The sequence below is a fragment of the Scyliorhinus canicula genome, chromosome 5 (genome assembly GCF_902713615.1).
Source record: "Scyliorhinus canicula chromosome 5, sScyCan1.1, whole genome shotgun sequence".
In the NCBI taxonomy this organism is placed as follows: Eukaryota; Metazoa; Chordata; class Chondrichthyes; order Carcharhiniformes; family Scyliorhinidae; genus Scyliorhinus; species Scyliorhinus canicula.
In genome coordinates, this window is record NC_052150.1 from 232,912,256 (window position 1) to 232,928,304 (window position 16,049).

Sequence of the window (16,049 nt, forward strand, 5' to 3'; positions counted from 1 at the left end):
TCCCTCCCCCCCCCCCCCCCCGCCCAACTGGCTCTCACTCCCCCCCCCCCCCCCAAGCTGGCTCTCATTCCCCCCCCCCCCCCCAAGCTGGCTCTCACTCCTCCCCCCCCAAGCTGGCTCTCACTCCCCCCCCCCGCCCCCCAGCTGGCTCTCACTCCTCTCCCCCCCCCCCCCCAAGCTGGCTCTTGCTCTCTCTCCCCCCCCCAAGCTGGCTCTCACTCCCCCCCCCCGCCCCAGCTGGCTCTCGCTACCCCCCCCTAAAGGCACTTTCACAGGACAGCTCCGAATACAGTGTGTGCGGGAATGAAGGGGCCAGGGTCAGACTGCAGGATGAATCTTAGAAGCTACACTTCATAATTAGGGTTGCGTGGAGGGGGGGGGGGGGGAAACAGTCAGGGTTAAATTGTGCAGAACACACACGAATGGAGAAGGGTGACAGTTTTTCCACAGAGTTGATTACATAGAATTAATAATTCACATTAAAAAATAACCTTTCACATATTAATGTACAAAACAATTTGTCACTTTCGCCCAGTGTCACAGCTCAAAGTGTTTTGCCAGGAGAATGAGAATGGATGATGTTAGACTTGCAGCCCAGCCTGCGTTCCCTGTCATCCCTACGCAGGCTGGATGTTTCCTGCCCTCTGTACATTGTGTACCGCGGTGTGTACGGAATGCCCTGTGTCGTGTCGCTACGGTTTGTTCCGTATTTGGAGGTTACGCAGGTTTTCCAGCCCAGTTTGACTGATGACCCCGTAGGTTTGGGAATAGCTACCCCAGGCAGCTTTCGGATTGCCCGCTGCTTCTGTATTTGATGTTGTGTGGAACATCTTCCGAAAGGGCCGGCTCTCTCGGGCTTGTGACTGTGGCCTCGGATTCTGAAAAACAGGAAAACAGGTCAACTCCCTCCAAGGACAAGTCTGTGCCCAGAGATTTGCACAAAATACCGCAAGGTCCGGGGCTCAGCTCCATTCACCCCAACATCACAGAGGACACGGAGACAAAGACAGAAAATACCCAGCACACCAGCAGCACCTGTGGGAGAAACAGATCAATGAGCTCTCATCAGCTATGGCCCAGATCACTCGCTGCCACCAGGGCAGGGTGTTCAAACCACACACCAACAATATGAAAAGAAAACCATGTTTGACAAACTTGGTGAGAGTTTCTTTGAGGATGTTACCTGTACCATAAAGGAAGAGCAGTGGATGTGAAGCGTTTGGATTTTCACAAGGCTTTGCTAATATTCCCCGCAGGTTAGTATCGAAGATGAGAGTTGACGGGGTAGTATACTGGTTGCGATTGAGAATTGGTAAGAGGCAGAGAGCAGAATTCTCAAGTGGGCAGGTTGGGTACGGCAAGGATCTGTGACAGGCCCACAGCTGTTAACAATCTAGAGAAAGGATTTGTATACATCAATCTATCAACATCAATCATCTGTTTAAATGAATCACAATCTATAAAAACAATTGCCAGGTAGATGCCAGTGTTGTAGCCTTACTGGAACAGCTTGGTTAGGGGCGTGGCAAATTCTGGAGCACAAGTCTTCAGTACTATTGCCGGGATATTGTCAGGGCCCAGAGCCTTAGCCGTATCCAGTACCTTCAGCCGTTCCTTGATATCACCTGGAGTGAACCGTATTGGCTGAAGACTGACATCTATGATGCTGGGGATCTCCGGAGGAGATCGAGATTGATCATACACTCGACATTTCTAGCTGAAGATTCATGGCAGATGGAATATAATGTGAATAAGTCAGATGTTGTTGATTTTGGTAAGATAAACAGAAATGCAGAGTTCTTGTTAAATGGTGAGAAGTTGATAGAACAAAGAACAATACAGCACAGGAACAGGCCCTTCGGCCCTCCAAGCCTGCTCCGATCACGTGTCCTATCTAGACCAACTGTCTGAATCCTTCTATACCCCGTCTGTTCATGTACCTATCCAGATAAGCCTGAAAGGTCGCTAACGTATCTGCCTCACCCACCTCACTGGGCAGTGCATTCCAGGCCACCACCACCCTCTGTGTAAAAAACTTCCCCCGCACATCCCCCCCCTCACCTTGAACTTGTGCCCACTTGTTTAGCGCAGCACGGTAGCACAAGTGGCTAGCACTGTGGCTTCACAGGGCCAGGGTCCCGGGTTCGATTCCCGGCTTGGGTCACTGTCTGTGCGGAGTCTGCACGTTCTCCCCATGTCTGCGTGGGTTTCCTCCGGGTGCTCCGGCTTCCTCCCACAGTCCAAAGACGTGCAGGTTAGGTGGATTGGCCGTGATAAATTGCCCTTCGTGTCCAAAAAGGTTAGGATGGGTTATTGGGTTACGGGGATAGGGTGGAGGTGAGGGCTTAAGTGGGTCAGTGCAGACTCGATGGGCCGAATGGCCTCCTTCTGCCTGTAAGTTCTATGTAATTGTCAAGTCCGCCCTGGAAAAAGCCTCCAACTGGGGCAGCACGGTAGCATGGTGGTTAGCATAAATGCTTCACAGCTCCAGGGTCCCAGGTTCGATTCCCGGCTGGGTCACTGTCTGTGCGGAGTCTGCACGTCCTCCCCGTGTCTGCGTGGGTTTCCTCCGGGTGCTCCGGTTTCCTCCCACAGTCCAAAGATGTGCGGGTTAGGTGGATTGGCCATGCTAAATTGCCCGTAGTGTCCTAAAAAGTAAGGTTAAGGGGGGGGTTGTTGGGTTACGGGTATAGGGTGGATACGTGGGTTTGAGTAGGGTGATCATTGCTCGGCACAACATCGAGGGCCAAAGGGCCTGTTCTGTGCTGTACTGTTCCGTATTCACCCTAACTATACCACTCATAATTTTATAAACTTCTATCAGGTCGCCCCTCAGCCTCCGTCTCTCTAGGGAGAACAATCCCAGTTTATTCAATCTCTCCTCATAGCTAATACCCTTCTTACCAGGCAACATCCTGATAAACCTTTTCTGTACTCTCTCCAAAGCCCCCACGTCCTTCTGGTAGTGCAGTGACCAGAATTGGACACAGTATTCCAAATGTGGCCTCATCGACGTTCTGTATAACTGTAACATCATTTTCGAGCTTTTATACTCGATACCCCGCCCTATGAAGGCAAGCCTGCCATCTGCTGTCTTTACCACCATTTCCACCTGTGCTGCCACTAATGTCCAAAGGTACCTGACTGTCCTCATTCAGGAGTCACTGAAAGCTCACATACAGGACCAGCAACAATCGGGAAGGAGAATGGCCCGTTGGCCTTGACTGCAAGAGGATTGGAGCACAGGAACAAAGATAACACTGTCCACAGGAACAAAGATAACACTGTCCACAGGAACAAAGATAACACTGTCCACAGGAACAAAGATAACACTGTCCACAGGAACAAAGATAACATTGTCCACAGGAACAAAGATAACACTGTCCACAGGAACAAAGATAACATTGTCCACAGGAACAAAGATAACATTGTCCACAGGAACAATGATAACACTGTCCACGGGAACAAAGATAACACTGTCCACAGGAACAAAGATAACACTGTCCACAGGAACAAAGATAACACTGTCCACAGGAACAAAGATAACACTGTCCACAGGAACAAAGATAACACTGTCCACAGGAACAAAGATAACATTGTCCACAGGAACAAAGATAACATTGTCCACAGGAACAAAGATAACACTGTCCACAGGAACAAAGATAACACTGTCCACAGGAACAAAGATAACAATGTCCACAGGAACAAAGATAACATTGTCCACAGGAACAAAGATAACATTGTCCACAGAAACAAAGATAACACTGTCCACAGGAACAAAGATAACACTGTCCACAGGAACAAAGATAACACTGTCCACAGGAACAAAGATAACACTGTCCACAGGAACAAAGATAACACTGTCCACAGGAACAATGATAACATTGTCCACAGGAACAAAGATAACATTGTCCACAGGAACAAAGATAACATTGTCCACAGGAACAAAGATAACATTGTCCACAGGAACAAAGATAACACTGTCCACAGGGACAAAGATAACATTGTCCACAGGAACAAAGATAACACTGTCCACAGGGACAAAGATAACACTGTGCACAGGAACAAAGATAACACTGTCCACAGGAACAAAGATAACACTGTCCACAGGAACAAAGATAACACTGTCCACAGGAACAAAGATAACATTGTCCACAGGAACAAAGATAACACTGTCCACAGGAACAAAGATAACACTGTCCACAGGAACAAAGATAACATTGTCCACAGGAACAAAGATAACACTGTCCACAGGAACAAAGATAACATTGTCCACAGGAACAAAGATAACATTGTCCACAGGAACAAAGATAACATTGTCCACAGGAACAAAGATAACACTGTCCACAGGAACAAAGATAACATTGTCCACAGGAACAAAGATAACATTGTCCACAGGAACAAAGATAACATTGTCCACAGGAACAAAGATAACATTGTCCACAGGAACAAAGATAACATTGTCCACAGGAACAAAGATAACATTGTCCACAGGAACAAAGATAACATTGTCCACAGGAACAAAGATAACATTGTGCACAGGAACAAAGATAACATTGTGCACAGGAACAAAGATAACACTGTCCACAGGAACAAAGATAACACTGTCCACAGGAACAAAGATAACACTGTCCACAGGAACAAAGATAACACTGTCCACAGGAACAAAGGTAACATTGTCCACAGGAACAAAGATAACACTGTCCACAGGAACAAAGATAACATTGTCCACAGGAACAAAGATAACATTGTCCACAGGAACAAAGATAACACTGTCCACAGGAACAAAGATAACATTGTCCACAGGAACAAAGATAACATTGTCCACAGGAACAAAGATAACATTGTCCACAGGAACAAAGATAACATTGTCCACAGGAACAAAGATAACATTGTCCACAGGAACAAAGATAACATTGTCCACAGGAACAAAGATAACACTGTCCACAGGAACAAAGATAACACTGTCCACAGGAACAAAGATAACACTGTCCACAGGAACAAAGATAACACTGTCCACAGGAACAAAGATAACACTGTCCACAGGAACAAAGATAACATTGTCCACAGGAACAAAGATAACATTGTCCACAGGAACAAAGATAACACTGTCCACAGGAACAAAGATAACACTGTCCACAGGAACAAAGATAACACTGTCCACAGGAACAAAGATAACACTGTCCACAGGAACAAAGATAACATTGTCCACAGGAACAAAGATAACATTGTCCACAGGAACAAAGATAACACTGTGCACAGGAACAAAGATAACACTGTCCACAGGAACAAAGATAACACTGTCCACAGGAACAAAGATAACATTGTCCACAGGAACAAAGATAACACTGTCCACAGGAACAAAGATAACACTGTCCACAGGAACAAAGATAACATTGTCCACAGGAACAAAGATAACATTGTCCACAGGAACAAAGATAACACTGTCCACAGGAACAAAGATAACACTGTCCACAGGAACAAAGATAACATTGTCCACAGGAACAAAGATAACACTGTCCACAGGAACAAAGATAACATTGTCCACAGGAACAAAGATAACATTGTCCACAGGAACAAAGATAACATTGTCCACAGGGACAAAGATAACACTGTCCACAGGAACAATGATAACACTGTCCACAGGAACAATGATAACATTGTCCACAGGAACAAAGATAACACTGTCCACAGGAACAAAGATAACACTGTCCACAGGAACAAAGATAACATTGTCCACAGGAACAAAGATAACATTGTCCACAGGAACAAAGATAACACTGTCCACAGGAACAATGATAACACTGTCCACAGGAACAAAGATAACATTGTCCACAGGAACAAAGATAACACTGTCCACAGGAACAAAGATAACACTGTCCACAGGAACAAAGATAACACTGTCCACAGGAACAAAGATAACATTGTCCACAGGAACAAAGATAACATTGTCCACAGGAACAAAGATAACATTGTCCACAGGAACAATGATAACACTGTCCACAGGAACAAAGATAACATTGTCCACAGGAACAAAGATAACATTGTCCACAGGAACAATGATAACACTGTCCACAGGAACAAAGATAACACTGTCCACAGGAACAAAGATAACACTGTCCACAGGAACAAAGATAACATTGTCCACAGGAACAAAGATAACACTGTCCACAGGAACAAAGATAACATTGTCCACAGGAACAAAGATAACACTGTCCACAGGAACAAAGATAACACTGTCCACAGGTGAGATCAGACCTGAACCTTTGCACAGTTTTGGTCTCCTTATCCAAGGATACATTTGCCACAGGAGCAAAAGCTCCCTAGAGTGATTCCCTGGGGTGGCAGGTTTGTCCGAGGAAACTGAGTCTGTAATCTTCAGTTTGGAAGAATGAGGCAATCTCATTGTAATTTATAAACTTCTTACCGAATGTTACAGGGAGGATGTGTATAGGATGTTCCCCTGGCCGGTCAGACTATAACCAGTTCTTACCGAATGTTACAGGGAGGATGTGGATAGGATGTTCCCCTGGCCGGTCAGACTATAACCAGTTCTTACCGAATGTTACAGGGAGGATGTGGATAGGATGTTCCCCTGGCCGGTCAGACTATAACCAGTTCTTACCGAATGTTACAGGGAGGATGTGGATAGGATGTTCCCCTGGCCGGTCAGACTATAACCAGTTCTTACCGAATGTTACAGGGAGGATGTGGATAGGATGTTCCCCTGGCCAGTCAGACTATAACCAGTTCTTACCAAACGTTACAGGGAGGATGTGGATAGGATGTTCCTCTGGCTGGTCAGTCTATAACCAGTTGTTACAGAACGTTACAGGGAGGATGTGGATAGGATGTTCCCTTGGCTGGTCAGACTATAACCAGTTGTTACCGAACGTTACAGGGAGGATGTGGATAGGATGTTCCTCTGGCTGGTCAGACTATAACCAGTTGTTACCGAACGTTACAGGGAGGATGTGGATAGGATGTTCCCCTGGCCAGTCAGACTATAACCAGTTCTTACCGAACGTTACAGGGAGGATGTGGATAGGATGTTCCCTAGGCTGGTCAGTCTATAACTAGGGACAAAATGTCAGAATGAGGGTCAGGTGATTTTACACTGCGATGAGGAGGGATTTCTTCATTCAGAAGATGGTGAATCTTTGGAATTCTCAATCCAGCGGCTGTGGAAGCTCGATTTTTGAGTATGTTGAAAACAGAAATTGATTGGTTTATGTAGACAAACAACATCGAAGGAATGTGGCAATAGTGGTGAGAATGGTGTTGAAATAGATAATCAGACACAATCATATTGAATGGCTGAGCAGGTTCGACGGGCTGAATGGCCTGTTCCTGTTACCCATCCATTCTGCAAAATGCAGCACCTCACACATGAGGTTCCCTCCTGTTTGTTTTGTTTATTCTTTCATTTTTGCTATTACAATGTTGATCCAAAGACGATTAATGCACCTGTGACTTTAAGGAAAGTGGCCTTGCCTTTAATTCCAGAAGGCTGTGATTGGCTGACATCAGTGCTGACTCGGTATCAATGACTTGGCTGGTGGCCAATGAATGAGCCGAAGAGGATGTATTCTGCCCGGTAACAGGCGGTGGTTCGATATTATTTCTGAGGTGCTTTTTAGTGCCAAAGCTGGTCTTTTCGTTTCAATTTCAATTTTGCAAGGTGGAAAGTCAACTCTCGCTCAAAGATCTGATGAATTATTTCTTGAAATCCAGTATAATAACTCCCTCTCTCTCTCCAGGAAAGGTTGAGTTAAAGCAGAGACCAGACCTGGTAACACAGTCTCTGCAGGATGGGCTGTTGCAAAGCCTAGAAAAACTGCAAGATATGCTGCTGAACTGCAAAGAAGATTATTACAGGCTGCAGACCCGAGACATTAAACCACACTGTTATAACCTGCCTGCTTACCATTAACTGGAGACTAATAGCAATCCCACAATCCTTAGGGAGTATGAGCTTCCCCAATGAGGGGGGCGGAGAAATCATTAGCAGATTCCCTGCATAAATAGAGGTGTGTGTATGTATGTATATGTATATATATGTCACTGTAAATAAAGTTTTCTTTCTGTTCTGCAAACTCGTGTTGGATTCTTCGTGGCCCTCACAAAAGTGGCGACGAGGGTTAAAGTGGATAGCTGTCTACGCTGCTGAAGCCACCTCCCTGGATTTTTGTTGGATACAGGTTGGAAGTTGTTTTCTATTACACCATGCCTCTGTATGGACGTTTGGATGTTTTTGATGCTGCGCTGGAAAGCTGGAACCAGTACGCACAACGGATGTGTTACTATTTCCGGGCAAACAATATCACCGAAAACGAGCGGCAGGCGGTCATATTGGTCACCGCCTGCGGCCCGCATACGTTCGGGGTGATTAGGAGCCTTACGTACCCAGCTGCGCCGGACACCAAAACGTTTGATGAACTTGTGACCTTAGTGGGGGCAACATTTTAACCCAACCCTGTCCACGATAGTCCAACGTTACCGGTTTAATATCGCTGAGAGGACCCCAGGAGAATCCATTGCCGAGTTTCTATCCAGGCTACGCAGGATTGCGGAGTACTGTGACTATGGTGTGACCTTGTTAGAAATGTTACTCGACCGTTTGGGTTGCAGTATTAACAATGCGGCCACCCAGAGAAAGTTGTTAGCTGAGCCAACATTGACTTTTCAACAGGCCATTTAAATAGTATTGTCCCGAGAGAGCTCAGAACGAGGAGTGCAGATGTTACAGGGAATGGAGGTGCACGCCTTGGGTGGGGCGACGTCCGGATCTATGCCAGTGGCCGCCAGACATTCCTCCCCGAAGGGAGCCTTCTCCAGAACCAATGGATGAGGAGCCATGTCCGTGTCAGACTTGTAGGCGCCGACCCCATCGCGGACGCCGGTCCTGGGGGCGCCAGAGGCGCCGTCGTTCCGACCGAAACTGGGGCCAGCCCAGGGGCCGTACCTTTCATTTGGATGAACCTGCGGCGACTACTCCCGAGGACGTGGAGACGGAGGACGACTGCCTGCAGCTGCATTGTGTGGCAGCTCCCCGTGTGGCCCCCATTAAAGTGACAGTACGGGTCAATGGTCACCCGCTTGAGATGGAGTTGGACACTGGCGCAGCGGTCTCCGTGATTGCCCAGAGGACATTCGACCGCAGCAAGCAGGGTATACAGACCCTTACATTAACCGACACACAGGCCAGGTTGGCCACCTACACAGGGGAACCATTGGACATTGCAGGAACTACAATGATCCCTGTTGTTTATGGACGCCAGGAGGGGCGTTTCCCACTTACCGTGGTGCGCGGCCATGGGCCCAGCCTGTTGGGTCGGGACTGGTTGCGCCATTTGCGGCTGCAGTGGCAGCACATCCTCCAAACAGTTTCTGGAGGGTTGACTGAGGGGTTAGGACGATACCCAGACGTATTCCAGCCCGGTTTGGGGAAGATAAAAGGAGCTGTAGCCCGTATCCAAGTTGAACCAGGAGCCACGCCGCGCTATTTCCGAGCGCGCCCGGTGCCTTACGCCTTGCTCGAGAAGGTAGAAGGGGAGCTCACTCATTTGGAGACTTTGGGCATTATCAGGCCCGTCCGTTTCGCTGACTGGGCAGCACCAATTGTACCTGTAATGAAGCCAGATGCCACAGTTCGCTGAGTGGCGGTTATAAACTTACAATGAACACAGCTTCCCCGTTTGACCGATACCCAATGCCTCACATAGAGGATCTCTACGCGAAGCTTGCAGGCGGACTCTCGTTCACAAAATTAGATATGAGTCACGCCTACCTACAGCTGGAGCTGGACCCTGCCTCCCGGCCATATGTAACGATTAATACACACCGGGGCCTGAATGAATATACACGTTTGCCCTTTGGAGTATCCTCTGCCTGCGCTATTTTTCAATGGGTTATGGAGGGCATTTTGAGAGGTTTACCGCGTGTCGCTGTCTACTTAGATGACATTTTGATTACAGGGACGTCGGAGCAGGAACATTTGGAAAATTTGGAGGCTGTCCTTAGACGCTTTTCGGAGGCTGGAGTCCGTTTACGTCGCACAAAGTGCGTATTTCAGGTGAAGGAAGTAGTCTACCTGGGTTATCGGGTGGACCGCGAAGGTTTGCACCCCGTCGCAGAGAAGGTGCGCGCAATTCAACAGGCCCCCGCCCCGACTGACACTTCGCATCTTCGTTCGTTTCTCGGCCTTGTAAACTATTACGGAAAGTTCCTCCCCAATCTGGCAACTACGCTGGCCCCGTCGCACCTTCTGTTAAAGAAGAATCACACCTGGGTTTGGGGTCAGCCGCAAGAAACCGCTTTCCGGCGGGTAAAACAGCAATTGTCGTCGTCTGGCTTACTAACCCACTATGATCCTGGAAAGCCTTTGTTCATCACATGTGATGCATCCCCGTATGGTATTGGGGCCGTCCTGTCCCACAAGATGGAGAACGGGGCCGAGCGGCCGATAGCTTTCGCCTCCCGCACATTGACTGCAGCGGAAAAGAAAGTACACGCAGATCGAGGAGGGCCTGGCAGTGGTCTTTGCGGTAAAATGCTTCCACCAGTACGTGTATGGTCACCATTTCATTATCGTGACTGATCATAAGCCTCTGCTGGGACTTTTCAGAGAAGATAAGCCAATACCGCCCATTGCTTCCGCACGGATCCAGCGCTGGGCTTTGTTGGTCGCTGCATACGAGTATTCTCTGGAGCACAAACCAGGAACCCAGATAGGGAATGCCGACACACTGATACTCGTCTTCCTGTACCAGCCTCCCCGGACAGGTGCCGGAATGTGGCGACTAGGGGCTTTTCACAGTAACTTCATTGAAGCCTACTCGTGACAATAAGCGATTTTCATTTCATTTCATAGTACGAGGCAGTGCGAGTGAGAGTGAGGGTGCGAGGCAGAGCGAGTGTGAGTGAGGGTGCAAGGCAGAGCGAGTGTGAGAGCACGAGGCAGAGCGAGTGTGAGTGAGAGTGCGAGGCAGAGAGCGCGAGTGAGAGGCAGTGAGTGCGAGTGTGAGGCAGTGAGTGAGAGTGCGAGCAGAGTGAGTGCGAGTGTGGGCAGAGTAGTGAGAGTGCGAGGCAGAGTGAGTGCGAGTGTGAGCAGAGTGAGTACGAGTGTGAGGCAGAGTGAGTGAAAGTGCAAGGCAGAGTGAGGGAGAGTGCAAGGCAGAGTGAGTGAGGGTGAGAGGCAGAGTGAGTGCGAGTGTGAGGCAGAGTGAGTGAGAGTGCGAGGCAGAGTGAGTGAGAGTGCGAGGCAGAGTGAGTGAGGGTGCGAGGCAGAGTGAGTGAGAGTGCGAGGCAGAGTGAGTGAGTGTGAGCAGAGTGAGTGCGAGTGTGAGGCAGTGAGTGAGGGTGCGAGGCAGAGTGAGTGAGAGTGCGAGGCAGAGTGAGTGAGAGTGGGAGACAGAGTGAGTGAGTGTGAGCAGAGTGAGTGTGAGGCAGAGTGAGTGAGAGGCAGAGTGAGTGAGAGTGCGAGGCAGAGTGAGTGAGGGTGCGAGGCAGAGTGAGTGAGGGTGCGAGACAGAGTGAGTGAGAGTGAGAGGCAGAGTGAGTGCGAGTGTGAGGCAGTAAGTGAGAGTGCGAGGCAGAGTGAGTGCGAGTGTGAGGCAGAGTGAGTGCGAGTGTGAGGCAGAGTGAGTGAGAGTGCGAGGCAGAGTGAGTGAGAGTGCGAGGCAGAGTGAGTGAGGGTGCGAGGCAGAGTGAGTGAGGGTGAGAGGCAGAGTGAGTGAGAGTGCGAGGCAGAGTGAGTGAGAGTGCGAGGCAGAGTGAGTGCGAGTGTGAGGCAGAGTGAGTGAGAGTGCAAGGCAGAGTGAGTGTGAGTGCGAGGCAGAGTGAGTGAGAGTGTTAGGCAGAGTGAGTGAGGATGCGAGGCAGAGTGAGTGAGGATGTGAGGCAGAGTGAGTGAGGGTGCGAGGCAGAATGAGTGAGTGCGAGGCAGAGTGAGTGAGGGTGCGAGGCAGAGTGAGTGAGTGTGCGAGGCAGAGTGAGGGAGAGTGAGTGAGAGTGCGAGGCAGAGTGAGTGAGAGTGCGAGGCAGAGTGAGTGAGAGTGAGAGGCAGAGTGAGTGAGAGTGAGAGGCAGAGTGAGTGAGGGTGCGAGGCAGAGTGAGTGAGGGTGCGAGGCAGAGTGAGTGAGGATGTGAGGCAGAGTGAGTGAGTGCGAGGCAGAGTGAGGGTGCGAGGCAGAGTGAGGGAGAGTGCGAGGCAGAGTGAGTGAGAGTGAGAGGCAGTGTGAGTGAGCATGAGGCAGAGTGAGTGAGGATGTGAGGCAGAGTGAGTGAGAGGCAGAGTGAGTGAGAGTGCGAGGCAGAGTGAGTGAGGGTGAGAGGCAGAGTGAGTGAGAGTGCGAGGCAGAGTGAGTGAGGGTGCGAGGCAGAGTGAGTGAGGGTGCGAGGCAGAGTGAGTGAGGGTGCGAGGCAGAGTGGAGTGAGAGGAGAGGCAGAGTGAGTGAGAGTGCAGAGGCAGAGTGAGCTGAGAGGGTGCGAGGCAAGTGAGTTGAGGTTGGCGAGGCAAGAGTGAGTGAGGGTGCGAGGCAGAGTGATTGAGAGTGAGAGGCAGAGTGAGTGAGGGTGCGAAGGCAGGTGAGTGGACGGGTGCGAGGCAGAGTGAGTGAGGGTGCGAGGCAGAGTGCAGTGAGAGGGTGCTAGGCAGAGTGAGTGAGAGTGAGAAGGCAGAGGAGGTGAGGAGTGCGAGGGCGAGTGAGGTGAGGGTGCGAGGCAGAGTGAGTGGAGGGTGCGAGGCAGAGTGAAGTGAGGGGCCGAGGCAGAAGTGTAGTGAGAGGTGCGAGGCAGAGTGAGTGAGAGGGCGAGGCAGAGTGAGTGAGAGTCAGAGTAGTGAGAGTGCGAGGCAGAGTGAGTGAGGGTGCCGAGGCAGAGTGGAGTGAGGGTGGCGAGGCCAGAGTGAGTGGAGAGTGATGAGGCAGAGTGAGTTGAGGAAAGTGAGAGGCAGAGTGAGTGAGGGGTGCGAGGCAGAGTGAGTGATTGTGAGCAGAGGTGAGTGAGAGTGCGAGGCAGAGTGAGTGAGGATGTGAGGCAGAGTGGTGATGCGAGGCAGAGTGAGTGAAGGGTGCGAGGCAGAGTGATTGAGGGTGCGAGGCAGAGTGAGTGAGTGTAGCAGGTGATGAGAGTGCGAGGCAAGTGAGTGAGAGGCAAGAGTGGTGGAGGGTGCGAGGCAGAGGTGATGAGGATGTAGGCAGAGTGAGTGAGATTGCGATGCAGTGTGAGCAGAGTGAGTGCGAGTGGATGGCAGTGAGTGAGGGTTCGAGGCAGAGTGAGTGAGAGTGCGAGGCAAGTGAGTGAGTGTGAAGCAGAGATGAGTGCGCGTGTGAGGCGATTGAGTGAGTGAAGGCGAGGCAGAGTGAGTGTAAGTGAGGGTGAGAGGCAGAGTGAGTGAGAGTGCGAGGCAGAGTGAGTGAGGGTGCGAGGCAGAGTGAGTGAGGGTGAGAGGCAGAGTGAGTGAGAGTGCGAGGCAGAGTGAGTGAGATTGCGAGGCAGAGTGAGTGAGTGTGAGCAGAGTGAGTGCGAGTGTGAGGCAGTGAGTGAGGGTGCGAGGCAGAGTGAGTGAGAGTGCGAGGCAGAGTGAGTGAGAGTGGGAGGCAGAGTGAGTGAGTGTGAGCAGAGTGAGTGCGAGTGCGAGGCAGAGTGAGTGAAAGGCAGAGTGAGTGAGAGTGAGAGGCAGAGTGAGTGAGAGTGCGAGGCAGAGTGAGTGAGAGTGCGAGGCAGAGTGAGTGAGGATGTGAGGCAGAGTGAGTGAGAGTGAGAGGCAGAGTGAGGGAGAGTGCGAGGCAGAGTGAGTGAGAGTGCGAGGCAGAGTGAGTGAGAGGCAGAGTGAGTGAGAGTGCGAGGCAGAGTGAGTGAGGGTGCGAGGCAGAGTGAGTGAGGGTGCGAGGCAGAGTGAGTGACAGTGCGAGGCAGAGTGAGTGAGGATGGGAGGCAGAGTGAGTGTGAGTGAGAGGCAGAGTGAGGGAGAGTGCGAGGCAGAGTGAGTGAGAGTGCGAGGCAGAGTGAGTGAGAGTGCGAGGCAGAGTGAGGCAGAGTGAGTGAGAGTGCGAGGCAGAGTGAGTGAGGGTGCGAGGCAGAGTGAGTGAGGGTGCGAGGCAGAGTGAGTGAGTGTGAGCAGAGTGAGTGAGAGTGCGACGCAGAGTGAGTGAGAGGCAGAGTGAGTGAGGGTGCGAGGCAAAGTGAGTGAGGATGTGAGGCAGAGTGAGTGAGAGTGTGAGGCAGTGAGTGAGGGTGCGAGGCAGAGTGAGTGAGAGTGCGAGGCAGAGTGAGTGAGTGTGAGCAGAGTGAGTGCGAGTGTGAGGCAGTGAGTGAGTGAGCGAGGCAGAGTGAGTGTAAGTGAGGGTGAGAGGCAGAGTGAGTGAGAGTGCGAGGCAGAGTGAGTGAGGGTGCGAGGCAGAGTGAGTGAGGGTGAGAGGCAGAGTGAGTGAGAGTGCGAGGCAGAGTGAGTGAGAGTGCGAGGCAGAGTGAGTGAGAGTGCGAGGCAGAGTGAGTGAGAGTGCGAGGCAGAGTGAGTGAGGGTGCGAGGCAGAGTGAGTGAGAGTGCGAGGCAGAGTGAGTGAGTGTGAGCAGAGTGAGTGCGAGTGTGAGGCAGTGAGTGAGGGTGCGAGGCAGAGTGAGTGAGAGTGCGAGGCAGAGTGAGTGAGTATGAGCAGAGTGAGTGCGAGTGTGAGGCAGAGTGAGTGAGAGTGGGAGGCAGAGTGAGTGAGTGTGAGCAGAGTGAGTGCGAGTGCGAGGCAGAGTGAATGAGAGTGCGAGGCAGAGTGAGTGAGGGTGCGAGGCAGAGGGAGTGAGTGGGAGGCAGAATGAGTGAGAGTGCGAGGCAGAGTGAGTGGGAGTGCGAGGCAGAGTGAGTGAGAGTGCGAGGCAGAGTGAGTGAGAGTGCGAGGCAGAGTGAGTGAGGGTGCGAGGCAGAGTGAGTGAGGGTGCGAGGCAGAGTGAGTGAGAGTGCGAGGCAGAGTGAGTGAGAGTGCGAGGCAGAGTGAGTGAGAGTGCGAGGCAGAGTGAGTGAGTGCGAGGCAGATTGAGTGAGAGTGCGAGGCAGAGTGAGTGAGAGTGCGAGGCAGAGTGAGTGAGGGTGAGAGGCAGAGTGAGTGAGGGTGAGAGGCAGAGTGAGTGAGAGTGCGAGGCAGAGTGAGTGAGAGTGCGAGGCAGAGTGAGTGAGGGTGCGAGGCAGTGAGTGAGAGTGCGAGGCAGATTGAGTAAGAGTGCGAGGCAGAGTGAGTGAGAGTGCGAGGCAGAGTGAGTGCGAGTGAGTGAGAGTGCGAGGCAGAGTGAGTGAGAGTGCGAGGCAGAGTGAGTGAGAGTGCGAGGCAGAGTGAGTGAGAGTGCGAGGCAGAGTGAGTGAGGGTGCGAGGCAGAGTGAGTGAGAGTGTGAGGCAGAGTGAGTGAGAGTGCGAGGCAGAGTGAGTGAGAGTGCGAGGCAGAGTGAGTAAGAGTGCGAGGCAGAGTGAGTGAGAGTGCGAGGCAGAGTGAGTGCGAGTGTGAGGCAGTGAGTGAGAGTGCGAGGCAGAGTGAGTGAGAGTGAGTGAGAGTGCGAGGCAGAGTGAGTGAGGGTGGTAGAGTGAGTGCGAGTGTGAGGCAGAGTGAGTGAGAGTGCGAGGCAGAGTGAGTGAGTGCGAGGCAGATTGAGTGAGAGTGCGAGGCAGAGTGAGTGAGAGTGCGAGGCAGAGTGAGTGGAGGGTGCAGCAGGATGTGAGAGTGCGAGGCAGAGTGAGTGAGAGTGCGAGGCAGAGTGAGTGAGGGTGCGAGGCAGTGAGTGAGAGTGCGAGGCAGATTGAGTGAGAGTGCGAGGCAGAGTGAGTGAGAGTGCGAGGCAGAGTGAGTGCGGTGAGTGAGAGTGCGAGGCAGAGTGAGTGAGAGTGCGAGGCAGAGTGATGAGAGTGCGTGCGGCAGAGTGAGTGATAGTGCGAGGCAGAGTGAGTGAGGGGTCGAGGCAGAGTGGTGAGAGTGTGAGGGAGAGTGAGTGAGAGTGCGAGGCAGATGTGAGAGTGCGAGGCAGAGTGAGTGAGAGTGCGAGGCAGAGTGAGTGAGAGTGCGAGGCA

The 16,049-nt window shown here is 51.3% G+C and overlaps 1 protein-coding gene across 1 annotated transcript in view; it reads right to left on the reverse strand.

Moving 5' to 3' along the window:
- Positions 1-242: 242 nt before the first annotated feature.
- The window catches only part of LOC119965736, a 48,740-nt gene continuing 32,933 nt past the window's right edge, over positions 243-16,049 (reverse strand). The window contains exons 9-11 of the mRNA XM_038796499.1: positions 5,948-6,092; positions 1,184-1,382; positions 243-961 (exon numbers count right to left, since the gene is read on the reverse strand). Coding sequence (XP_038652427.1) covers positions 693-961; positions 1,184-1,382; positions 5,948-6,092 — 613 coding nt within the window. The 3' untranslated portion in view covers positions 243-692. The remainder of the gene's footprint in view (positions 962-1,183; positions 1,383-5,947; positions 6,093-16,049) is intronic.